At 43.9% G+C, this 25,922-nt stretch overlaps 1 protein-coding gene across 3 annotated transcripts in view; it reads left to right on the forward strand.

The window, feature by feature from the left end:
* Nucleotides 1-25,073, forward strand: part of mtss1lb (MTSS I-BAR domain containing 2b) — an 86,125-nt gene extending 61,052 nt beyond the window's left edge. Inside the window, exons 5-15 of one of the 3 annotated variants that reach the window (XM_065952495.1) lie at nucleotides 2,031-2,122; nucleotides 3,576-3,650; nucleotides 6,584-6,741; nucleotides 6,866-6,973; nucleotides 7,116-7,213; nucleotides 8,629-8,776; nucleotides 8,902-8,976; nucleotides 10,918-11,073; nucleotides 12,503-12,691; nucleotides 13,642-13,807; nucleotides 14,411-25,073. In XM_065952495.1, the coding sequence (XP_065808567.1) occupies nucleotides 2,031-2,122; nucleotides 3,576-3,650; nucleotides 6,584-6,741; nucleotides 6,866-6,973; nucleotides 7,116-7,213; nucleotides 8,629-8,776; nucleotides 8,902-8,976; nucleotides 10,918-11,073; nucleotides 12,503-12,691; nucleotides 13,642-13,807; nucleotides 14,411-15,297 (2,152 nt within the window). In that variant the 3' untranslated portion in view covers nucleotides 15,298-25,073. Of the gene's footprint in view, nucleotides 1-2,030; nucleotides 2,123-3,575; nucleotides 3,651-6,583; nucleotides 6,742-6,865; nucleotides 6,974-7,115; nucleotides 7,214-8,490; nucleotides 8,777-8,901; nucleotides 8,977-10,917; nucleotides 11,074-12,502; nucleotides 12,692-13,641; nucleotides 13,808-14,410 lie in introns of all 3 variants that reach the window. The other 2 variants (XM_065952494.1, XM_065952496.1) reach the window with 2 other exon arrangements.
* The last annotated feature ends 849 nt before the right edge of the window (nucleotides 25,074-25,922 follow it).

A 25,922-nucleotide genomic window follows, 5' to 3' on the forward strand; every position in this document is an offset into this window, starting at 1 on the left:
TTGCTATATTGCTGGCCGCCTGCCTGTCAGCGGGGATGAGGAGCCAGGGCCGGCTCGAGCTGGGGCCGGCTCGAGCTGGGGCGGGCTGGTAGTGTCGGTGCTCTCACTGTTTGCCTATAGACACAGATATAGAGTCTGTTTTCTGACAGGAATTTCCAAGATGCTAATTCCTTCTGGAAGAAATCTCCGAATCAGTTGAGGAAACGGCCGTATGTGTTGTAGTAAATGTCTGTAAATCGAGGACCTTAGTGGGAGTGGCCTGCGGTGCTGTGCATTCTGGGATTTGGTGTCTCTCATCCACACGAGCTAAAAAGACACTTTCTGCCTTTTCTCGGACAAGAAGGCTCCAACTTCAAAATGTATTTCACATTTCTACATATATGAGATAATGTCAATACAGATTCATGTTTCAACGGGTGAAGTATCCCTTTAATGTCTGATCATTTCACTCACTACACATCTTGCATGTTGCTTCTTTAAGGGACAAAAGTAAATGCAGCAAATAAAAGGCACTCAGTAAAAACAGATTGAGATTCCTTAAACTCCACTTTAACAAAGTATCTGTACACATCAGCTCATCAGTGTTTCCCTGCTTTTCGGGTGATAATGGAACAAATGCCTGCTGTGGTTTTCCTCTCAGCACTTTTCTGTCTGTACATATGAATAAATCCATCAACCACTCTGCAAGCCTCACAAAGTCTGTCTTTAACCATTGTTTGACTTTCCTACAGTCTCCACACTCTATAATGACTTTTCCACGGCAAACGCCATTACTATGATGTTGATGATAATGATGATGATGATGATGATGATCTATGAGTATGGTAATTTCAGGGTTCCCTTTGAAGCTTGTGTTTGTCTCTGTTTCAGCGCACATGCTCGTAGATCCCAGACCTTCTATATGCTGTGTTTTCATTTCTATCACGTGTGTGCATGTGTGGATAAAGACCGGGGTGCAGTGTTTCAGATACTAAAATAATGAAGTTGAGCGCCACATGGCGTGAGTTTGCATGATGATCTGATACCAGATATATGTCGCTTCTCTCTTTAGCTGGGCTCTGTGGTGAGAACGAGGAGATCACATGTTTTTAGCTAAAGTAACTTATCTTTTTGAGACTTCACACGATGGACGTTTATGCCTGAATGAAGAAGAGCTGTTGGGGTTTTCCTGCGTCCAAGTTCAGGGGTAGCATCCTTCGAAGGACCACGCCTTCATAGCCTGTTTAGACCACTCAAGCCGAACTGAAATGAGACGGTCTGGTCGACACAGCATTTCCTGTTTGCATCAGCAGCTTACTCTATAGTTACTAAGGGTGGTTTCACATTAGGGACCTGGGCCATAACCATAAACGCTTGACCCCAAAGTCCAATTCATTTGATCAGTGTAAACAAAAACATACACTCAGGTTCTGTACCCGAGCCCACTTGAAGAGGTGGCCTGCAGCATGGGACACTTCACCCGCTGCATGGTAGATGTGGAAGTAGGAAGAGGGTTGTTGGCGTCTCAGAAATAACAGAAACGTCCACAGATAGCAGGATGAACTCTAGCAAGCGAGTGGTTGCCATGGTGGCTTCTACTTCCTTTTTCTTCACAGAGCGATGTTAGCAATGCGAACGCAGACCAGCGGGGGAGGTGGGACCAATCCTGCACGGTACAAAACAATCGTACCAAATGTCAAAACCTGAAAGTGTTGATTCTGTTGCCTAGCAACCTTGACAAATACATTGGAACTAGCTAACGTGACCATAAGCAAAACTATTTATTGATAAGATAATTTAATGTGTCACTGTCTTTTTCTCATTTGTATCGCTAGCTTGTATCGCTAGGGAAACGTAGGACGTATTTGTTTGGCCCACATTTGAAGGAAACTTTCAAATGAGACCGCCTTCAAAACGCTGATGTGATACAATCAGTCGTCAAATTCCCCCTTCTGAAGGATGTAGCCCCCCTGAATTATTGGGCCCAGCTTTAGTGTCTGAGCTGTCTCTGAATGTCTTTAACTTCCTCTTGTGTCTCTGCGTCTCTGCAGCGCCCTGATGGAGAGTCTGATCACCCCTCTTCAGGACAAGATTGAGGACTGGAAGAAAACTGCCAACCAGCTTGATAAAGATCATGCCAAAGGTAAAAAAACACATTGCATGGTTATGCTTCTAATTCATGAAATCAGTGCGTGACAGAATTCCAGCCCCGCATCATTCCTGGTATCTTGTTAGTTCTGTGGCTCAGGGTCAATCATGACGATCAGAGACATGAGATGAATGCAGTAAAAAGCAGATCTCTGAACTCTATATCAGGTCTACTTCCAGGCCAATCAATGAATAGAAAAGCTGAGTTAAATGAACTCCTGTTAGTATAATGGCCTGAGACGGCTTTCACACATGAGGTTGGTCGAGACAAAGAAAATAAAAACAGTTTTTGTTGTTATGTGTAAAAAAAATCAGACAAGAGGCTGCAGGCATGAATTGATATCAAAGTGAATAATTCATTGAACATTGTGCGGATTGTCGTCCTGCATCATCTTTACTTGAACACCCAAACAGAGACATGTGAAAACTAGACTTTATATGTTTTATTCTGTGTTTCAAACGGCTCACAATAAAGCACTCATAGTGAGAATTATTAACCAAGGTGGTAACTGTTGAGATGTTATAAATAAAGACAAACAGATAAATATGACCAGGGGTGTGTCCAGAGGGGCGGCATGGGCCCCCCTAGAAATCTTATTGGCCACCCCAAAATCCTTGACTATTATTGGCCCTTCGCCTTACCAGAGGCGGGACTTATGTTGAAATCCACTATCCAGACCGTGTTGTAACAGTCAGCTCATAGTTTTCAGTGTGCAGATTTAAATTGTGCCCTCCCCTGCACAAGTCAGAGCCCCAGTTGCCCCCCCCCCCCCCCCCCCAGTCCAAAAAGTCTGGACACGCCCCTCAAAAACGACTCCAAAGTGCCGTCTTATATCATAATATTACCCTGCTTCGTTTCAGTCGCTTTTAGCTCGTAGTGAACACCTTTGGTTTAATTCCTTTGTTCTTTCCACTCAGAAAGAGAAAATCCTCTTTCATGTGCCGACAGAAAAATGTTGCAGAAGTTAGTAGGAAGTGGTCAGGACCCACCAGTTCTTAATGACCTGCCCGGTTAAATAAAGGTTAAAATAAAATAAAAAGATGTCCACGCTGCACAATTTTGTCATTAAGTAAATCTGATTGGTTGATAAATATCACACATTTGGGCCGCAACTTCTCTTTGAGGATTTGACGATGGGTCCTGAAGGTAGAAAAGTTGAGAACCACTGCACTATATGCCAAGATTATTATAGCTCACAGACTGGATGAGACTTAAACGCGTCATGTTTTTATATTCACCTCCTCCACCGGATGCTGCTCATCTAAGAGTTTGTAAAAAGCTGACTCTCTGTTTTTGCTCCAGTCGCTGTAAAGTCTGATCAGTGCGCTCCTGAGGCGGATCTTTTTGAAGTCAGCATTACAAATGCAGGATGAAATAAAAATGAGGTCACATGGAGGACTTTTACATTCCTGTCACTGAAGCATCTCTCTGTTCGTCCTGTGTGCAGAGTACAAGAGGTCACGCCACGAGATCAAGAAGAAGTCATCTGACACCATCAAGCTGCAGAAGAAGGCTCGTAAAGGTAACGGTCAGCAGACAAGCTCGCTCACTGTAGAGGTCAGATAACAAGGTGCAGGGTCACATCACACATCACATACAACAGCAGATCTCTGTTTTAAGATCACGTTTTGGAGACATGAAGACAGTTTATATCTCTGTACTCTCTATTATCTCACCGCTGTTGCTAAAATATCAACAAAACTATTCCCTGCTCCAAAAGTGGATCAAATGTTGACTCTTGGTTCGTATGTGATTAAAATGCAAACAACAGAGACTCATTCAACACACACACACACACACACACACACACACACACACACACACACACACACACACACACACACACACACACACAAACACACACACACACACACACTGAGAGTTGAGTCATTCACTGAGGTCAGAAGCCACACACTTCAAACAGTCTAGGAGGTTTTAAAGAATAGAAAGTGTATACTGCCATCCAGTGGTGAACGATGGTATTGCGGCTCAGTTTTTTCATTTGTCCTGAAACTCTTCACTCACAGATGTAGCAACCAATAATTAACGCTCTCTTTCTGAAACAGTTGCTATTCAGTTGCCGGGCAGATAAATAAACATGTATAAAACTATACTTTAATCATGTTTTCTATAAATATTTTTTATGTTGAAACTCTTAAGATCATGTTTGCACTTATATATGTGTTTTATGTAAAATATGAATGATTAATGAAATGTTAGGCATACTTTTTATTCAATATTTTAACTTGAAAACACAGTGTGTGTTCAAAAACTGACGGATAATCAGTGCCGTGTAGTCTGATCTGTCACCTCTTTATGTTTCTAGTATTATTATGATTATTTCTGGTGTGTTTTTTTGTTGCCGCTGTGTTATTTTGGCTCTAACGTGTCGCACTGTGGCTGTCTTGTGATGGCTTCCTTGTACTAACCTTAACAATGAGTTCTGCTATTTCTGCTCTCTCCCCTCCCTCTCTCTCTCTCTGTCTTCTCTTTTCTTATTTTGCATCCTTTTTTTGCTGCCCCCCCCCCCCCCTCTCTGCTGCTCTCTCTCTGTCTCCCCTTCGCTGTGGTATTTGCCCCCCTGTTATAGAGATGCAGGGTAAGTATCAGCCTGTCGCTCGCTTGACCTCTGCAGAATCACCTCATTTTTATCCTTCTTATTTGCACCTTTCTGCTGCAGATTCACCAGCATGTATGTAGTGAAGACTCAGCTCTGAGAACATTTGAGTAGTTATCATTAAATCATGAAGGCGTCAGATTGTTTTTTATAAATTCATAGCTACATGAGTAGATAAAGTCGTTCAGTTTTGCCTCCAACAATGCATGATGTAATTAGACTTCTTCCTCTTTGACTCCTGCATGACTTGTGGAGCTTCGTCCGTTAGCTTTAGAGTCACACTCAAGCTTTCTTTCAGACTTCCCCTCCTCTCCTCCTCTCTCTGTCATTCTTTCTCCATTGCTGCAGACACACATTATTTGTGTCATATTGAAAATAATAGAATTAAAGGTCACATATCCTCCTCCTCTTCAACCAGTTTAAATAAGTCTCAGAGCTCCTCAAACCATGTGTGTGAAGTTTCTTGTTCTAAATCCACTCTGATCCTGTATTTGATCATGTCTATAAACCCCTCTATTTCAGCCATGCTCAGAACAGGCTGTTTCTGTGTCTGTACCTTTAAATATGTAAATGAGCTGTATCTGACCACGCCCCCTCTCTGGATGGACTCGGGCTTTCTCGCTCCATGTCCTATTGTTTACGGTGAGAAGACAGACTCAGAGGGCAGAACAAACACCTAGCTGTGGGAGTGTCACCCACCTGGGGGAGGGGCTACTGCCCTTTGTGATGTCATAGAGGGAAAATCGCCAAACGGCCTGTTTTTTGCACACATTTTCTGAAAAGTGGAGCAGGCAGAAGACAGAGAGGATGGACTTTTCTCACCACTGGGGGGTTTGTAGACGGACTAGGGACACATGTTAGAGTTAGAGGAACATGGAGAAGTGGATTTTCAGAATATGGGACCTGTAAAATAAAAAATGTAAGTACCCAATGAAAGAAAGGAAGCAGATTGTTAAACAAAAAGTACTTTTTGTATCTGATTATTTTCATTCATTGGGTACTTACATTTATTTTAATGTTTTATTCATACATAAATCCCTTTTTAGTCTCATTGTCAGGGGATCGTTTCACATATTCTGTCATTTTATTGTACACAAATATTTTTTGGGCGGATGTATGTCAGATGTATGTCGCTCTATAATGACGTACTTCCATGACCTTTGACCCCCGATGAAGGCTCTGATGAGTTGAATCGTTTCGGTCTGCCACACATTTCTAACTTTACCTGTAGCCATGAACTAAAGAAGGCTTTTTATCTTTTGTTGTTTGCCTACTTTACTCTCAGAGGACTTTTTCATTCAAGCGATAAAAACACATCTAGCCTTTTGTTGTCATGAGTGATAATTACAGAAGATAACACGAGCTAGTTGACTGTAACTTACCAAAGTACCCGTATCACCGGTGTCACTGTCAGACTGTGCTCTCAGGACAGCAGAGCGTCTCACAGCATGACTCCATCATCCCCTTATGTATGTTCGCGTCCCTCTATATGTCGAGTACAGGACATTAACTTGTTAGTGAATCTGCCGTGTGTTTATCTTTATGATAGATAATGTAACACGATGCACTAAGACTCCACAAGAACAAGTTCAGATCTGAAACACTAAACAAGGTGTTTCTTTATCCGTCTACCTTCACAATGTGAACAAGTAAAATCAGGAAGCAGTGCATTATGGGAAGCAGAAACTTGTGGAGCGACATCTCATCAAACAACATATCCACTCCCTCATTCTATCTCCACCTCCATCTTTCTTTCCTCTCCATCCAGCTCCTCTTATGAACCTCTCCTGCACTCTCTTTTTTTCTTTCTGACCACCTGTGCACCCTCTCCACCTCAGGGCGAGGGGACCTGCAGCCTCAGGTGGACAGCGCCATGCAGGACGTGACCGACATGTGCCTGCTGATGGAGGAGACGGAGAAGCAGGCGGTGCGCCGGGCCCTGGTGGAGGAGAGGGGGCGCTTCTGCACCTTCATCGGCTTCCTGCAGCCTGTGGTGGTGAGGAGGGGGGAGACGGACGGTGTTGACTCTCCATATTCATGACATTAGATTGTCACCTGACATGGTTTTGATTTGAAAAATGATTTTCTCTTTCTCTGATTCTTTTGAATCTTTCGTTTAGAACGGAGAGATCGCCATGCTGGGAGAGATCACTCACCTCCAGGCCATCATCGACGACCTCACTGTGCTGACAACTGATCCTCACAAACTGCCCCCAGCTAGTGAACAGGTGAAACACACACACACACACACACACACACACACACACACACACACACACACACAGGAGCTAAGCAGGGTCGTACCTGGTTAGTACTTGGATGAGAGTTCACCTGGGCATACCTCTCCTTCTCTCTCTCTCTCTCTCTCAGGTGATAAAGGACCTGAAGGGCTCAGACTACAGCTGGTCCTATCAGACGCCTCCGTCATCCCCCAGCAGCTCCGGCTCTCGCAAGAGCAGCATGTGCAGGTACAAGACCGCAAACACACACGTACACAATGTACACACAGACACAAACAACAGCGTGTGTTAAAAACTGTGCGAGAATCAGAAAGAGGAGCCTTCTCTGGTGTTTATATTTCACTGTGGCTGTCTTTCTGTGTGTGTGTGTGTGTGTGTGTGTGTGTGTGTGTGTGTGTGTGTGTCTGTCCATCATTACTCTTCCTGTTATTTCATGCAGCTCAGCCTCCAGACAGAGAAATAAAAAGTAGAGGAGTGATTTCTCTTGAATAAATCAGTTTTTAACGATTGAAATTCGTCATCAATATTTTAAAAACTTGTCTTAACAAATGCACCATCTCTGTTTTCTTAATCTGTGAATGTCTAAAATCTCTAGAAATACAAAATGAAAACATTTAAAGTAGGAATATTTCTGTCATTCTTTGTCTGAAAAAAGAAACGTGTGTGTGTGTGTGTGTGTGTGTGAGTGTGTGAGTGAAACAGTCTCTGTCAGTGTTTGCATGTGCTGTTTAAGCAGTCACCCTTCAGGCAAATCTCAAAGCATGCGACCTCACATCCTTCTGCCTGCAGTGTTTACTGAGTGTGTGTTTGTGTGTATGTGTGTGTGTGTGTGTATGTGTGTGTGTGTGTGTGTGTGTGTGTGTGTGTGCGTGTGTGCACTGGATTCTCATAAGCTTACACACTCTTTGTCTACTCCCCCCTCCTCCCCCATTTCTCCCCCTTTTTTTGCCCCTCACCACACACACTCATCCTCCTCTGTGCTCGACTCTTCCTTCACTTGACTCATCTTCCGTTTTGTAACTTGTGTGTTTTTGTGTGTTTGTGTATGTGTGTGTGTGTGTGTGTGTGTTTGTGCACTCTTGTTGCTCGCCCTCTTTCTCTCCTGCGGGGTGTTTATGTGCTTACCTGGATTTCTTTTCATCTCTCGGTCTCTTTAACACTTTTATCTGTGACTGTCACATCACATATTTGGGGGTTTTTCCTCTAACCGGATGAACAAACACATTCCTGTAAACTACTTCTGAACTTCAACCTATCATAAAACTAATCATAAAAACCATCCAATACATCCTCATGCCATCACGCCATCATCTTCTCCGCTGACCGACGACTCATTCCTGACAAAAATGTGCTCCAAAAACCTCCATGACATCATGTTCTTTCTCCCTAAACGCTGTCCTTACTCCACATCTGCTACCATCACCTTCATCCTCCTCTCACACCCTCCATGACTTCGCTCCCCTCCTCCCCCAACCCTTCATCCCTCCCCCCCTTCCCCTCTGCAGCAGCGTCAACAGCGCCCACAGTAGCGCCTCCCGCTCCTCAGGGGGAGGGGGTAGTGCTGGTTTTGGTGGTGGTGGTGGTGGAGGCTCCCAGCCACACTCACCCACCTCATCTTCCTCCTCCTACGTTCGCTACCGCAGCAGCCTGCCGCACCAGAACCTGCCACCGGGGGGCATCGCCGCTCACCGCCTCAGCAGTGTCTCCTCCCACGATTCAGGCTTCGTGTCCCAGGATGCAAATATCTACTCCAAGCCGCCCTCGCCAATGCCCTCAGACATCACTAGCCAGGTATGAATGCAGACATGGGCACACACACACACACACATTCAAAGTTAGTCGCTGAATCGACACACAATAATTTAACTCTTGATAAAATGTGTAAATAAAGTTTTTTCTGTGATCCTCTGCTGTAGAAGTCCTCCAGCTCAGCGTCGTCAGAGGCTTCAGAAACGTGCCAGTCAGTCAGTGAATGCAGCTCCCCCACCACTGTGAGTAATCTGCTGTACTCAAGACCAGTGTGGCAACAAGATTTGTCAGCTAATAACAGAGACCAATACATGTGCATTAAAAATCTTAATCTTAATCTTAAAGATCTTTTTGAATATTAAATGTTAAAAAAAATGAATACGTTAAAATCCTGTCATCAAACAGAAGGAAGAAACTGAAATGTAAGACTTCAATATCCATAAATGATCATGACACCTTTATACACACACCAATCAGACATCAGTATACACACACTGATTTGCTGTAACGTTATGACCACCTGTTGCAGTTTTGGGCTCGATGCAGCATCATCATCAATCTAGGAAACTATCAAAACATTTTTTATTCCAGATCAGGTCAACACCAAACTTTGCAGAATGTAAGACTCTTCTTCTTTCTTTACATGCAGTCTTTTGATTCACGTTTTTAGGCACATCTGTTCGCAGAGAGACAGAACAATTCTGATGATCCCCGCGAGGCGATGTAAACATTCATGTCTGATTTAGAAGTATTATTCATCATCCACAAACAGCTTGCATATAAGACTGTCTTCCCCTTCAGGTGATTAAAGCAACAAGTATGTGATTCATCTCTAACTTGAGAGACATACCGTACATTGTCAAAAGAATCCACCATGAAGCTGCTGCAAAATATCACAGAGACTTCTGCCGCTTCAGTTCATCAAAGATTTTGGTTTATGCTTGTAATTATTTTTTATCTGAGTTCATTTAGGTTTCTCACATAACACAGATGCATTAGACAAACATTCAGTTTGATGAAAACTTATACAACAACTTTGTGTTGGTTTCATAGTTTCTGCAACCATGTGAACATTTTCGAGGTCACCTGGGCAGAAAAGCGCCGTCTGTGCAGTTGGAAGCCTTTGCATGAAGCGTTTGTGCGCTGAGAAGTAAACGCTGCACGTCCGTCTTTTTTCTCTGTGACAACGGACGCTGTTTATACACACTTAAGTATAAATATTACCTGCATGTGGCTAGGCCCTGTGTTTTTGTATTTTGGCATTGGAGTTGGAAAATCAGGTGAATTAGAAAGAGAGAGTGGGGAATGACATTCAGGAAAGAAGCCACAGGTCTGTCAGCTTCGAGGACTACAGTCTCTGTACATGGGGCACACAAACTAACCACTAGGCCATTCGCGCCCCAGGCTCTTTGCTTGTGATTACAGTGTGATTTTATTGCTGCCCCTGACCTGCAGGTTGTTCTTGACCTGGACTTCACACAAGTCAAACATTTCCCCAGGACGTCAGGTTGAGCTAAAATGTGATCCTTGTGCATTTAATGAAGCTGCTTTAAACCTTTTTACCCTGTTCTTATCCACTTGTTTGTTGATACTGTCACTGCAGCCTCCTTAGTACATCATCTCTCACTTCCAGAGTGTAAGACTGTCCAATCCAGGGCCACATCGTCACTTCAAACTGCTAAGATGCACATTGTATACCATCACATCAGAAACCAGCTTATTTCAAAAGTTACCTCTGGCTACATGCGCTCAAGTAATGCAGAGATACTGCAGCAACAGCTGTCAAATCAAATTCATCCATATTGTAGATGCATGCTTGGGGCTTCTTCAACTCATCCCATGACCTTTATCACAACCTCTAACACAAACACATCAAGTAGCTGTGAAACGTCGGCTTTCCAGTCATCACTGACATAGCTGTTAGACTGATTACACTCACTTCCTGTGTAGAGTTCTTTGATGCACTTGCAGCTGTCACTCTACTGTCAGATCTGTTCCTGCTCTTCTGTGTCTGTGTGTTTATTGTAGTCATGTATATATCTGTGTTGCTCTTCTTCCCATGGGGGGGGGGGGGTCACCTCCCCACAGCTGACACCCCTCTCTCTGTTTCTCTGCCTTGGTGTATATTCTCTAGTCGTTTTTTTCTTCCCTCTGACGACCTGACTGTGTCTCTCATCCTGCAGTTTGGCACGTCCTTCGCTACCTTCCGCCCCGCTCTCTCTCACTCTGGCTCCACACGGCCTCTCTCTGTCATTCTTCCTGTTCCTGCGTCCCCACCCTATAATCGCCCCCCCGGATCCAGCTCCTCCTCTCCCACATCAAAGGTTCCTATCTGGAAGGTTTGTTCTCCATCTGCTTCCATTTTCTTCAGTTGCACCTTTTGCTTCTGTTTCAGTTAAAGCAACAATATGTCACAGCTATAATAAAGCATAGTGGAACAACTTTCCAACATGGAGAATAGCTTTCTCTCATGTCCACAGCGCTGCCCGATCGTCCGTTTACTGCACTATATAACTTTGGCAGCGTGACCGGGATGCAAGAAGTACATACGACTTTAGGGCACTCGTTCACACGGCGGCCTTCAGTTATAAAAAACAGTCATTCCGTCTCTGCACTGTTTAAAAACAGACGCCTCTGTGTGTGCTGAAATACAGTTGGTACATTTTTTTTTTACTTTACAAATTACAGACATTGTCCACATGCGTTGGATTAAAAACACAGACGTCATCCGCAATTATTACAAATGACCAGAGGTCCCCAAGTAAAACTAAACCTTTGTGAGTAACGCTTAAAGGCTTTCTATGTGATTTTTCACTCTTAAATGTAGAAATCAAGTATCTCCTCTGAAAATAACTCTGTGAGTCATGACTGTCTACAATGGGTGTAACACCCGAGTCCCACTGTCTGTGATGTTTTCAGAGTTTTCAGAGTCCTATCTTCACTTTGTTTACATCGCCCGGACGGCCGGCTGACTCCTCCCCTCGTGTATAAAAGTTGTTTAATTGAGGGACTAGAGAAAAGAAGAATAACATACTGTACTCACTGCTTAACTGTGTTTCTAGATCACGCTCATTTCAGGTAAATTTACATGCAGTGTGAAGATACCAGCATAATAAAGATCGCTAGCATTAGCATGCTAACACAACAATGCAGCGCGAGTTGTTTTGGTTTCATGCTGGTGCTCAAGGGCGACATCTGCTGGATCAAAAAATCACATATAAAGACTTTAAGAGGGGAGTCGTAACAGCAATATGTGGGTCTATCAACAATGCAGTTGCACCCCGAGACCTTCAGTATCGGCGCCAAAGGGCACCATCCAAATTCCTGCATATTGTTGCTTTAAGGCATTAGCTTCATTTTCTTTTACTTTTTGTAATCATGACAACAAACTCATTCATGACCTCATTGCTTTACCTCCTTAAAGTCTTCATCCCCACTTGCTGTGTGTGCATGAATTTGATTTTTCTTTTTTTGGCCTCCCCTGTCTCGCTTTTCCAATCTGCCCGCTGGAGATTGGCCAAAACTAAGCCGAGTGTGGAGAGCTAACCATCAAACTCATCAACAGAAACACGATCAAAACACGGCCCCCTGCCCACTCACACCCACTCACACCCACAAACTTCCACGCACACAAACACAGTCCACCCGTACAGGCCCCCCTCTCTCTGCACTCAGATGAAGGGCTTCAAACTGCCGGATATTGGACAAGTCTCTCGTGCTAATGCTACCCGCTACTCCCCTGTTTATTAACTTGACTCGCCTCTTCAGGATTGGTCCAAAGCAGGTCAGTACGAGCAGCCGGTGGCGGCTGCAGCGGTTCAGAGGAGGAAGGAACCTCTGGACAGACTGAGGGAGAGCGAGGGGTCCCCGAGCGCGCAGGGGTACGCCGGGGCATCATCATCGCACCCCGAGGACCCGCAGAGATCCAGGATGACCCCGGCGAATGTCGTTGCCAAGGTAACACTGGATGATGCTGGCAGTACTATAACTGCATGTGATAATTAGCACTGGTCTTTTTGAATTTGATTAAAAGGGTTTTTTGCACAAGAAGGGGGCAATGATGCGCTGAATTTTTGAATATTCCCTGATTTATAGAGATTAGAGGGACAAACGGGACAGGATGCGGTCTATCTTTTGGGGTGAAGTTTGCGCCCATGGATTGGAGCCAAACTTCTTCCCATTCTGCAGCATACCTATGAGTGGATTGCACGCTATCTTTCTCTCTCATAGGCACAGGCTTAGTGGCCTCAAAAGCAGCACACTCCTTTTGTAGATCAGGCCTTTTGTGTGTAGATGAAAACAGAGAAACCCAAAGTGAACAGAAAACAAACTAAATTAGCGGTAGGTAATCCCTGAAACACTCTGGCTTTTTCACTTCTTTGTAACAGCAGACAAAAGCAGCAAGTGAATTCAACACTTTGAAAAAACTGTTGACTGAAGCTGGGTAAAACAAAAAATTGTTAATCAGTTTTTGGTTAATTTGTCTTTTTATGTTTCTCTTTGTCCAACTCTTCGGCTAATTCCATCTAAAAAAACAAAATATAATTAGACATTAAAATGATCTCTTACTCTGTGTGTGCACGATAAGAACCAGCAGAAGCTGCAGCAGATGTTAAAGTAGCTTGTTTTTATTTCTGTGAGTAGCATAATTCTTTTTGTTTTAGTAATCTGTGAATCATTATCACGTTCACTGCCCATGCTGAGACTTCTGTGTGCAAGCTCGTAACTAATTCTCCAACAGCCCAAATCCAATTAACAAAAAGACGTCAATAATTCAGCTGTGTCTAATTTAGTTTTGAAACAACTTCCTGCATAAACATCTCTCTCTCTGTCTCTCTCTCTCTCTCTGTCTCTCTCTCTCTCTCTCTCTCTCTCTCTCTCTCTCTCTCTCTCTCTCCCGTCCTCAGCACGGAGACGAGGTTTCTCCCGCTGCCAGCGACCTGGCCATGGTGCTGACCAGAGGACTCAGTATGGAGCAGCAGAAGAGCAACAGAGACTCGCTGCACTACTCCAGCGGCTACAGCACAGAGACCACCACCCCGTCCTGCTCCGAGGACACCATCCCCTCACAAGGTGGAAATCGTATATATATATATATATATTTCTCTTAAATTTAACCTTAATTTAAACCAGGAAATAAACATGTTGAGATTCAAAAAAAAATTTTCAAGAGCGTCCTGGCGGCAACACAATTTACAGAGTTTCACACCAACAACGAGCAAACAAATACAATCATCCAGAAACACATCAGGGAGAACATCTACAGCCAGATGTGTCCACCTCCAAGTCATTCAACATCCTCTTAAAAGCGTCCAATGAGAGCAGCTCGTTCAGTCTCAGCTTGTTCCAAGTAAAGCGAGCCGGAAAGCTTAATGCCCTTTTCCTCCTGATTTCAGTTCTGACAGAAAGAGAAGGTCCTGGGTGTTTATGTCACTATACATTAGCTAGTTGGTAAACATGTTTTCTTCCTCGGGTCGGTTTCGCCCGTTTGTCTTCACTAATCAGTTTGTTTGCCTCAACGTCATCTGTTGTAATTGTTTTGATTGAGAGCCCCCTAGTGGTGGAATTTACAAAGTGTGCATTTAAAATTGATGTAAATTCATAACAGCAATGATCCCTTTTTTTCATGTGGGTCTCAAAGTATCTCCCATGTGAACTTCCCTGTCTCCTCGTCAGGTTCAGATTACGACTGCTACTCTGTGAACGGGGACACCGAGGGACCCGACGGACAGACAGACTTTGACAAGTCCTCCACCATCCCTCGCCACTCTAACATCGCCCAGAACTACCGACGAATGATCCAGACCAAGAGGCCCGCCAGCACAGCCGGGCTACCCAGTGGGGTTCTGGGTCCTGGGGGTCATGTGATACCTGGACAACCGGGTGGAGCAGGCGGGGGAGGAGCAGGCACTCCGGGCACCGCCACCATCCGCAGGACCCCGTCGACTAAACCAGGTGTGAGGCGCACTCTGTCCAACGCGGGGCCCATCCCCATCCGACCACCCATTGTGCCTGTGAAGACCCCCACTGTCCCCGGAGACTCACACTCACCCGGTGCAGGTGGGGGTGGGTACGCAGGTGGAGGGCATGCTGGAGGCGTGCCCGTGCGTGTGGGCAGCGAGGAGTGTGTGTTCTTCACCGGAGTGGACGATACTCAGGGAGCGCTCGATTACGTGAAGGCGTCACCAAAGCGCCTCAGCCTGCCTAACACCGCCTGGGGGTCTGGGGCGGCGTTGGAGGTCTACGCCCAGCAGCACGGGGGTCTCGTTCTGGGAGCCGGCTCGGGTGCCGGATCAGAGGAGGAGCAGATGATCGCGGCCAATCGGCACAGCCTGGTGGAGAAGATCGGCGAGTTGGTAGCCAGCGCACACGCCCTCGGAGAGGGCCAGTTTCCTTTCCCCGCCCTCCCCGACGACCCCGCCCTGCAGCCGACCGGCCCCGCCGACTCTCAGACAGGGACAGAGGGGGCGGACGGGTCCGGCGACATGTTGACCACCATCAGGAGAGGAGTCCGCCTTCGCAAGACCGTCTCGAACGACCGGTCGGCCCCGCGCATCTTGTGATCGGAGGAGAAGCAGGAAGAGGATGAAGTTCGTCAGCCAATAGGGAGGCAGGTGTTGGTGTGGTGCAACCCAACCGCCTAGTACACAAAAAACTTAACCATGTAGGAAGAGCTCTAATATAACAGAAGATGAATGAAAACAAAAACAAACACAAAAACAAGTGTAAAGACATCATTAGAGTAAACGATATATAATATAAAGATAATAACAACGTTAATAATGTTAACCAATGCTGATAATTAAAAAGCTAAATACTGAATATTGACAGGCTCCTAGACAGCCACTATAACTAGTGTGTGTTGGACGCATGTTTGTCTTCTCTACACCTCCACCCAGGGATGGAAAAGACTCGCAAGGAAAAACAGATACGATAAAAAAAAAAGGTGAAAGAAAGAGCGAAAAGACTGGGTTCTGTTTGCCAACCTATACCCTTCCCCTCCAACTAACCCCGACTGTCGAACGCCAGAGGAAGGACAGACTGATGACTGAAGGACGCATGGGCGAGAGAGAAGGGGGGGGTCAGAGTGCCATGTGACTGGCTTGGATTGAACCCAGGCTGTCTCAGCAGCGACATACTGTACTTACTAGCCCACTGAACTGAAGCTTTGGTATTAGCACGGGGAGCTACCGGGGAGCTAACGGGCCAGAGGGCTCACTCTGGTTCACTCTAATATAAAAGAGTCTTTAAAAAATACGGTTGGCATTGAACCGTGCTAGTGCCCCTTCCCCTCTCTCTCTCTCTCTCTCTTTGTGTGTGTAGTGTGTGTCTATAATGAGAATGCATGTAGGAGAACGTGAAAAGAAAGTGTGTGCACATGTGAGTGACTGTGTGTGTGTGTGTGTGTGTGTGTGTGTGTGTGTGTGTGTGTGTGTGTGTGTGTGCGTGTGTGCGAGGGGGGCGGGTAGAGCTCTGCTGCAGGACAGCTGGTTACCCAATGAGGGCAGGGCTTTTCTCCTGTGTGTGTGTGTGTGTGTGTGTGTGTGTGTGTGTGTGTGTGTGTGTGTGTGTGTGTGTGTGTGTGTGTGTGTGTGTGTGTGTGTGTGTGTGTGTGTGTATTTTCTTGTTTATATCGTGACGTCATTTACCTTGTTACCACTGTCGGAGAAGTTACAAGAAGTAATCCAGGCGTATAGATATATTCATATATATTTTCTAGAACCAGAGAGAAAATGTTAAATCAGAAATGGAGCAATAAATGTGTTTTATTTTCTTGTTTTTTTTTTGGAGGAGAGCATCAGGGGAGGACTGTATAGGTTCCTCCTGTGTCACATTCAGGCAATCATCAGGAATGCTAAAATTACACATCGACTGTGAATTCAAGACGAGAGACGGGTTTGAGGGGGGGAGGGGAGGGGGGGGCGAGTCTCTCTCTGTCTCTTACTGGAGAAGGAAATGTATGACAGAAATTGTTGAAAAAAAACAAACTTGAAGCACTTTGATAGGTTTTTTGGGAGTATGCACAATAGCCACTAGGTGTCGCTGTAGTCATACCGTATGAGAGAGGGAGGGTGGAAGTGAGAGAGATGGTTGCCATAAGGACTGCGTTCTGAGAAAATCATTTTCATTTGTAGAAGAAGAAGAGGAGAGAAAGGGACTAAGAGGAAGTGAGAAACACTGGTGGAATAGGAGCGATGAATTTAAAAGAGAGATGGGATTAGAAAGTAGATTAGCAAATTATTTGAGTAATATTTGGGGGCGAGGGGACGGGACAATATCTAAATACAAAATCAAAAAGTCACATTAAGATGTATCCGGGTGGAGATACATGACACTGAGGTTTCTGCCTTCACTCCTAAAGAATGGAGATAAATGTTTTGTTGCTTTTCAACACTGATGTGTATATTACATTTAAAAATCCCAACAGTTAAATGTCTTTTGAAGAATAATAGAGCGGGGACTTTGGATCATAAAAGCACCTTTCTACTCTAGGTTACACATCGAACACATGGGACAGAACATTCAATAGATCAGGAACAGTCTCAGAAAACACATCACTGTAGGATTATTAAAAAAACATTATTCAATACGAGCCTGGAGCAAACAGAAGGCTTTTTTAGACTGCAGGAACTTTTTCATAGTTCTAGGAACTATTGGAATTCTTCCCCCTTTTTTTTTACAAGGTTGTTTCAGACCAAACAGTTCTGGGGACTTTTTGAACCCTAAAGAGTTCCCTGAGAGCTACACATTATGGAGACTTTTTTACATCCGCACCACCATGGTACCTACTCTGACGCAGGAGCTGAAAAAGGTTCCTCTAAACGGGGTTCTGGGAACTAAAATAGTTCCTGCGGTGCAGAATCAATTAAAAAGGGGGAGGGGTTTCAACAGTTCCTAGAACTATTAAAAAAGTTCCTGCAGGCCGAAAACACTTTTTGAATAAATCAAACTGTTGTGTTTTCATACCACGGAAACAACAATTGAATTCCTCTGCACCCAATATTTGGTCATTTCATGCTTCACAAAATTGAATGCAATCTCCTGCACACTTGCTAAAATTGAACTTTTCGGTACCAAAGGTTGCAAAAGTGTTTGTGCAATTTAGACAAGACAAGTGCGATCTCTCTTTGGCTGGGCGGCAGCTTTGGTTAAATAATACGACTGAAGATTCTGTACTTACTTTAAAGCTTAAATACTTCTCGATGCTGTTGTCGATTAAGACAATGGAGCTTTTCATCGCTGCAGAAAAGTATCCCGCCTCTGCTTAGAGACGAAACATTGCTGTGTGATGTTTAGTAAAGGCCCTGGAGTGGTTCAGCTCAGAGCCCGGATCAGCTCAGGACGAAGGCTGCATGAGAGGATTATTTAAAGTGTGAGGGAAGATGAGTCCTGTTGGATGTGCTTGCCGACGACAGAGACGCAGATGTGTTTTTAAGTTAAGACAGAGAGAGAGAGAGCGAGAGAGAGAGAGTAAAAAAGTGTGTGTCAAGCATTTCACTGCCTGTTGGAACAATATTGACTCCCATGTGCTGCACTTGTAAATGAGAATCAGGCGCACAGATTTGGTACAAACGTTTGTTAGAGAATTACATGGAATATTTGTTTTCGATGATTTTATTTTTCAGTTTGCAGTCTGCTGTTTAATATTTAGTCTTACTTTGAATTAATGTAAAAAAAAAAAAAAAAAAAAGAAGAAAAACTCCTGTGGAAACACACAAACTACTAAGCTGTGTAACATATGGATGTAGGATGTGTGGGCTGAGAGTGCGTGTGTCCTCGTCTGGATGTCGACCTTTAGGATAGTGAACTCTTCATCACGCTCTCTAGCAGTGACCCGAGCATAGCCATCGCTTTCCAACATGCTCGTTCTGTTTGACTCATTTCTTTGTGTCTCTTGAATGCACCACTGTTTTTAAACTTAATTTGGGCTGTTTGAGAGGAGGATGATGATTTGATTTTGAGACGTAAGAGAGGAGAAGGTTTTTTAAAAACACTCTGCCTGTGCACTTTGATTTTTTTCTTTTTTACTTTAAAACTGTGCTTCGGCAAATGGATGTTTGTTTCTTTCTGCGGGGGGACCCTCTGTATGTGTGTGTTTGCAACATGTGGATGCAGAGTGATGCATCAGCTGATCATGGCAGGGTGGAGAGGGTGGAAGGGGAGAGCAGGCGGGCGTGGACTCCATTCCTCCACACTGCAAAAAAAAACCAACTAAAATCTTAGCGAGTTTTTAATATAGCGATTAATGTAGAGCTCAACTCAACAGTATGGTTCCTGAAGTCAAAATCCTGTTCATTTTCTCCACGGCCAATTTGATTATTATCCATGATGTCATAACCATTCAAGGTAGATTGACCACGAGCTACCTGAGATTGAAACGATGGTTTATGCTCCTTTAGGAGACCGTATGATATCATCCTCATTTTAAAAACAACATGGTTTAAAAGAACTACACTACCCACAATCCTAGAGTGTCACAGCATCGACTCTGAGTGGTTGGTTGAGCTCCCTGTTACCATGGCAATGTTTCCCGCCCCTCTGCACCTCATGCTAACAGATAGTTTTTGCTAGCAGGCTGGCTAGTTAGTTAGCTAACAGTAAATGTACTAATAACCTCGTCATGCTGCAGTGAATGTAGTTTATATATTCAACAACACAAACTACAACACTTGTATTCACAGTTTAAACACGATAACAACGACTAAAGTTACTTTTAAGTAGAAGCGGTATTATTCGCAATGGATTGTGGGATGTGTAGTTCCTTGACTCCTGACGAAAATGATGTACACAGTCTTACACCTTTGACTTTTTCTCTGTTTTTTTTCGATGCCGTTTTCGGCCATTGACTTTGTTAAATGTCAATGGAGGACTTGAACAGGGACTTTTATTTCCGGAACAAGAGCCGCGAAAAAAAAGTGGGCAGTCACTGTTGAGCTTTATTAGCCACAGTCATCTTACAAGTCCTGATAAACATGAACATATTGCAAGCAACAAGTTGAATTTGTTTTTCTGCAGTAAGCACACTTTCCTTAAGTTTTGTAAAAAGAGATCTTGCAAGATTTATTTGAATACTTTTTAAATGTTGAAATAAGATGTTTATCTGGACTTGTCAGGTAAATGTGGCTTATATTAAGTGCAATGAGATATTTTACAGAAATAAGACAAAAGCTAAGATTTCAGTTTTTTGCGGCGCAAGAAAAGAAGAACCACATTTCCTGTGACAAACTGCTGATGTGAGGAGTGTAACCTGTCGAATCACACTGTGTGTAAAAATGTCAGACTGTCTGCTGAATGTACTGCAAACTGAAGGGAGCGTCAACCTGAACATGCTTGACTTGAACACTTGCAACGTGAGATCTTTGATTTGTGCATCAGTTTAAAACAGAAGGAAAGCAATACAGAGACAGAGTTCATGATCGTACTTTCACAACCATGTTCCTGCGGGGGTTCGGCAAAGGAAAATACAACTGTTTTCTTCCCACTCTGGAGTACGCGTGGCCCTCGTTTAAAAAGCTGATCCACTTTGTTTTGATTTGAAGCTTATAGACCCTTTACTATGTGTGCAATCAGAGCCAATTATTACTCGTCTGAATGTGTATGTGCTAAATGTTTATTACTTCTGGTACATGCTGGAGCAATTTAACTCACTTCTGGTTATCTACGGGAAGTTATCTCTTTATTAAAAAGCTTCAAAATGCCATGCAAAACACAGTGGTCGTTTTAAATGATGGACAGCAACTCAGGATAAGGCGAGGATTCTGAGATCAACACATATCAAGATCCACGCACCCTGTGATAGGATGAGTGGAAGTAACACCCCTGGTATTTACCTTTTCCAATGCCCCAGGTATCAGCACAAAAATGTTTATCTAGCGAAACAATAATGTCTTTAATAACACGCTGAATTAACTGTGTACTGAACTAACTGTCTGAACAAGCTGGAATAACCATTCTGCTGCAGATGTGTCGATATACCTGTGAGTGTATGTGTATGTGTGTAGAAGTACGTCTGCAGGCACGGAGGCAAAGCAGGAGCTGCGGTGGAAAACAGCACAAACGCAGATTTACATACAAACACACACAAATGCATATACTAAATAGGATACACACGCTTACACGAGAAAATGTCACCCCTGACTACATCGACAACACACACAGTGTTAGACGTGATGTTTTAAAGGAGCAATATGTAACTCTGACACCTAGTGTTTGAAATGGGTACTGCAGTCTACATTCAAAACATTGGCTACAGCCCCTCCCCCTCCTCTCTAGGGTCGATGTTCACGCAGGTTGCCATGTTGCCATGTTGCAGACACTGAAGCTGCAGTGTTTAGCTCTGCAGCTTTTTTTTATGGGAGGACAACATCAGTAAAAACTCAACAGCACTACGGTCTTCAATTTTTTTTAAGGTGAACCCAAACTGCCAATTTAACACGGTAATTGGATGTTTTAAGATACACACCTTTGACAAACTACTTCTGTGTTTGGAAAATGCAAAGAAATCAGAATTCACACATGAGCCGCTCTCTTCCTTTTTTTTTTTCCTGATCGTAATTCCTTCCTGTCTCCTGATCGGCCCAGCACACCCACAGCCGCTGTCCGACTGACGAGTTAGAAACAACACTCGTCTCGATGAGAGTCCCATCAGCTGAACAGCAGTCCCCGCTCCCATCAAAGCTAAAGAAAAATAACTTCTGATGACGTCTTCATTTCCACCACAGTCCACAGCGACTTCACTCTGATTCTCTGTCTGTCCGTCTCTCCCCCCCCCCACCTCCTCTCTGTTTGTGTGGCGATGTTGGCGAGTGTGGTAACGGCTAACGGGTGGTGTATCATCATGGCTTCTGGGTGTGTTGTTCAAAGAAGACGTGCAGCATTAGCGGGAGTAAACGTCTCCCCTGTTGTACGCAGTAACGTGAGCTGGTTTTTACGGAGAGCAGCTTGACGTCTGAAGCTCGGTCTCAAAGCTAGATTACATTTTAATTAATTTTTGATCAGGCTTTTAAGGCATCATCTCACAGGCGGGTTACATTCGGATACTTTGGATGTTTCTCACGAGCTTCTGTAAAAACAGAAACAGGATGCATGTACGAGAAGTTATTCAGCATTACTTAAAATGACACCACAAATTGTAAATGGACTTCAGCTTGTATTTTTCTTTTCTAGTCTTCTGACTACTCAAAGGACGTTGACGCCGCAGGTCACACCTGGCAGAGGCTGCTGTGTAAAGAGTCCAGCAGTATTAACCAATCCCAATCATCCTTGCAAGTGTCCTGCCCAAGGACACATCGTACATGTGGCTGCAGGAGCTGGGGTTCGAACCCCTGACCTTCCTTTTGAGAGACGACCGACTCTACCAACTGAGACCTTGGCTTGTGTTCATTTCACATTAACATTTTTTAGAACTTTGTGTGAAGGGCAGCCCCCACCGCTGCCTGTCGTAACCATAGCAACCCTGATTAAGGTTTTAATCTGTAAAAATCCTGAGCGTTGAACCGTGCAGGGTTTCATTATTTCAGCCACAAATTTAACTTTTCTTTTACTACAGGAAAAATATGTTCTTTGACAGTCAGGTCTCAACATTTAATCTATATATTATTGTTATATTTAAGACCACACTAACCAAGACTAAGACATACCCGAGACCAGAGTGCTCCGAGACCAAGACCTTTAGGCATTGAGAACGAGTCAAGACCACGACGATAAATAACACTGAAAAATCATCATCCTGTGTGACGAGATGAACACTACACTGTAACACCTGGAAGGTTGCAAATATATTTAAGTTATTTGTTCTTTAAGAAAGGGGCATTACCTTCTAATCCCAGTAATTACTTGGATAAATACCATTTCAGTGGCAGTCTTGATTTAAAATCCAAAGTCTGCCCAGTCTGAGTAAAAATGCTTTCGATTCTGAGACGAGAACAAGACCTGCCTAAAATGACATTTGAGCCCAAGACAGATTTGGAGTACTACAACACTATACTTTATATTACTAAAACACTTCATAAATATTGATCTTTACCATAAATAGTAAATCAAATGGTCTCGAGGGTCAAACACTTCCGTTCTCTTCTTGCAAACACTCAGCAGGTGATCCAAAATCTTCTATAACTTTTATTGAAAAGCATCAAAAACGTATAAAACTGAATCAGAAGCCTCTTGAACCGCTGACTTCTTCCTTCCTTGAACTTTAACAATAACGTCACATATTGAAGATACACACATACTGAAGATAAAGCGAGGTTCGAGCCACCGCAGTCAACACGTTATTTTCATGTTGCCAGATGTGACACCGATAAAAGTAGGGCGATGCAGAAGCTCTGCTGATGGTGGGAGACCATAAAACATTTATGTTAGCCAACTTCTCTCGCCATGTAAACCTGTTGACTGTCTGCACCGTGGACGAGTTTCCGTGGTTACTAAGATTCACAGGAAATTGGCAGACGTCCACTGTGAGCATTTGCTCGCAGCATGAACACATTGTAGGGGAATCTATGTGCAGGTTTTTTTGGACGACAGCCTCATTTGTCTTGTTGAATGTGTCTCTATTCACAACATGGATACAGAGAGAAATTAGTGGAATTATAAAACTAAAGTTCTTTATCTGATTGGGTTTTTTTTTTCAGGTTAATCTTTGGGCTTCTGATGCCTTTTTTAGAGAGTTGGACAGTGCATAGAGTCAGGGAGAGAGAGAATGGGGAACGTCATGCAAGACGGAGCCACAAGTTGGATCCACCTGCGACCTCCCCGACATCCTTACATGAGGCTTAAAAAAGAAGAGCCTTCTGATGGCCATTGAACCAAAATTATGTTGCACTTCTGGCTGGACAAAATCAAGTATTCTGATCTTGCTGTTTGTAGATCTCATGAACTGTACGCTCTATGAGAAGTGAGAAGTCCTGATGGACAGGTCGAAGTTGTGTAAAATGGTCCAGCCTTTTTTTATATTGTCCATTTAATCTTCAAAAAGGACACAATGCTGTTTTGAAAAAACCTGAAACGAGATTGAGACCATACACTCAAGAACACTTTGTCTGCAGTGACAAATACATTTTGAATTGTCCTTTACCCAACCAGTTTCAAGCTTTGCAACCAAGCGCAACCAAAAAAGAAATCAATGTGGAAGAGCAAAAAGCTGCATTTCCCTGAGTGACCACTAGAGGCTGGCTCCAAAAGCCCGGGAGGTCGCACTACCACTCATGTTAAAATACCCCATTTTACAGCAGAAGTAAATATTTATTTTTACTTCTCTGTTTGTTAAAACTGAACGAGTCTAGTTTTCTTTTTTATAACGTTGGCAAGGCTGAGATGGTGGACAGGTCGGCGTGTTGTAGAAGCTTAATGCCCGCCTCGGTTCCACCGCTTTGCCTGTCACGAGACGGATTGAAAGTAAGGTTAAAACAGCATCTCCATAAAACATGGTGACCGCCCATCATTGGGCTTTAGAATCCAATGAAACTATGTCCATTTTTTTATACAGTCTTATATTTTCAACCAGTGGAGTCGCCCCCTGCTGGCCATCAGAGAGAGCGCAGATTTAAGTCACTTCTGCATTGGCTTCACTTTGGGAACCAAGCGTCCAAAGCCATAAACACTCGACCCACTCAATTAGCCATCTGCCCAGGTTATAGTGAATGTGTCCTGTTTGTATGTGTGCATCAGTGTGTGTGTTTTTGTGTGTTGCACAGGGACACGTGGTTAAGACCCCCTACTGCTCCTCTCTCCCACCTCCCACACACAATCTGTCTATCCTTCCTGCTGTCTAATACTGAGATGACACTACACACACAAACACACACTAACACACACTTTAGATTGTCAGTAGATTAAAGCTACATCATGCTCCGCTGAAGTCCTGCAGTGTGTCATGATGACACCGTCGCCGTGCTGAGTTGAGGGGTCGACCTGAACTGAATGTGTTACTGTCAGTACTGAAAGTAATCTCTCTCTCTCTCTCACTCGCTTGCTCTCTTCCTCGTCTTCAGCCGACAAACTCAACAGGAGAATCTCTCCACTAAAGGCGGCAGCATCATTTCTTTAGGGTTATTTAACCCAAAGGATATATGTATCAGAGTCCACATCCGCTTCGATCTTCTCTCTCCCCTCCTCCCTCTCTGCAGACTCTGTGCTCTCGTCCGCCTCTATTCTTCTTCTTTAATTTATTGTGAGTTGATTTCTAAGGTTGTTTCGCCTCTGTCGCTGATGATAAGGTTTTCTTTTTCTGTCTTCCTTTTTGTAAAATTGACCCTTTTTTTTTGTTAACTTTAGTCACTGCTAATGTAACAAAACGCACTGTGATGATTCCAGTATTAATAAAAGTTGTACTTAAACTGTGCTCTGCTGAGTGGAGTGGGTGTTTATATTCAAGAAGATACAAGGTCAGGGTCTTTTAACCTGACCTGCATGTGAAGTTAGAGAGGCTGACAGGGGCAGGGGCGTGGCCAGATTTTCTGGACTGGGGTGGCCCAAATGGAGCACTATATGGAACAGGGGTGGCCTGAAGTTTGTGTGCACACACACATAAATAAAGAGCATTTATTTATCTCTTCTCTCTGCACTGATCTTTTTAGTAACACAAGAAAATGGTTACAGACACATCTTCTAATCTTAATTCTTCAAGGACTCAGAACAAATATGTACGTATGTCCAAAGTCTACAATTCTACAAAAACAAGCAAGGTTTTATAAAGGAGGAAATAACGTCGGTGGGGGCAAACAAACAGCTTTAAGTCTGATTGGACACACAGGTGCTGACAGGAAGTGACCAGAGGCAGAGCACAACATCAACAGCTGTGTCATGAGAGAGCTAATCAGCATCAAAACCATCCTAAAAACCATCATCATTAATATCAGATTTGTTATCGTAATCAATTATATAATTAAGTTAGTAGGTATTCATGAAAGAGCTGGGTCTTTAGCTTTTTCTTAAAGGTGCAGAGGGACTCTGCAGATCAAATGGAGTTTGGAAGTTCATTCCACCACCGGGGGGCGACAGAGGAGAAGAGTCCAGTCAGCGTCTTTGGACCCTGTTGTGAAGGTCGGATCAGACGCCTTTCATTGGCAGAGCGTAGTGGGCGGGAGGGAGTGTAGACCTGGATCAGAGAGTTAAAGTAAGGAGGAGCTGCTTTAGTCGCTGTTTTGTAAGCGAGCAGCCGAGTTTTAAACTTGATGCGAGCAGTAATTTG

This window comes from Labrus bergylta, chromosome 3 (genome assembly GCF_963930695.1).
Source record: "Labrus bergylta chromosome 3, fLabBer1.1, whole genome shotgun sequence".
NCBI lineage: Eukaryota > Metazoa > Chordata > Actinopteri > Labriformes > Labridae > Labrus > Labrus bergylta.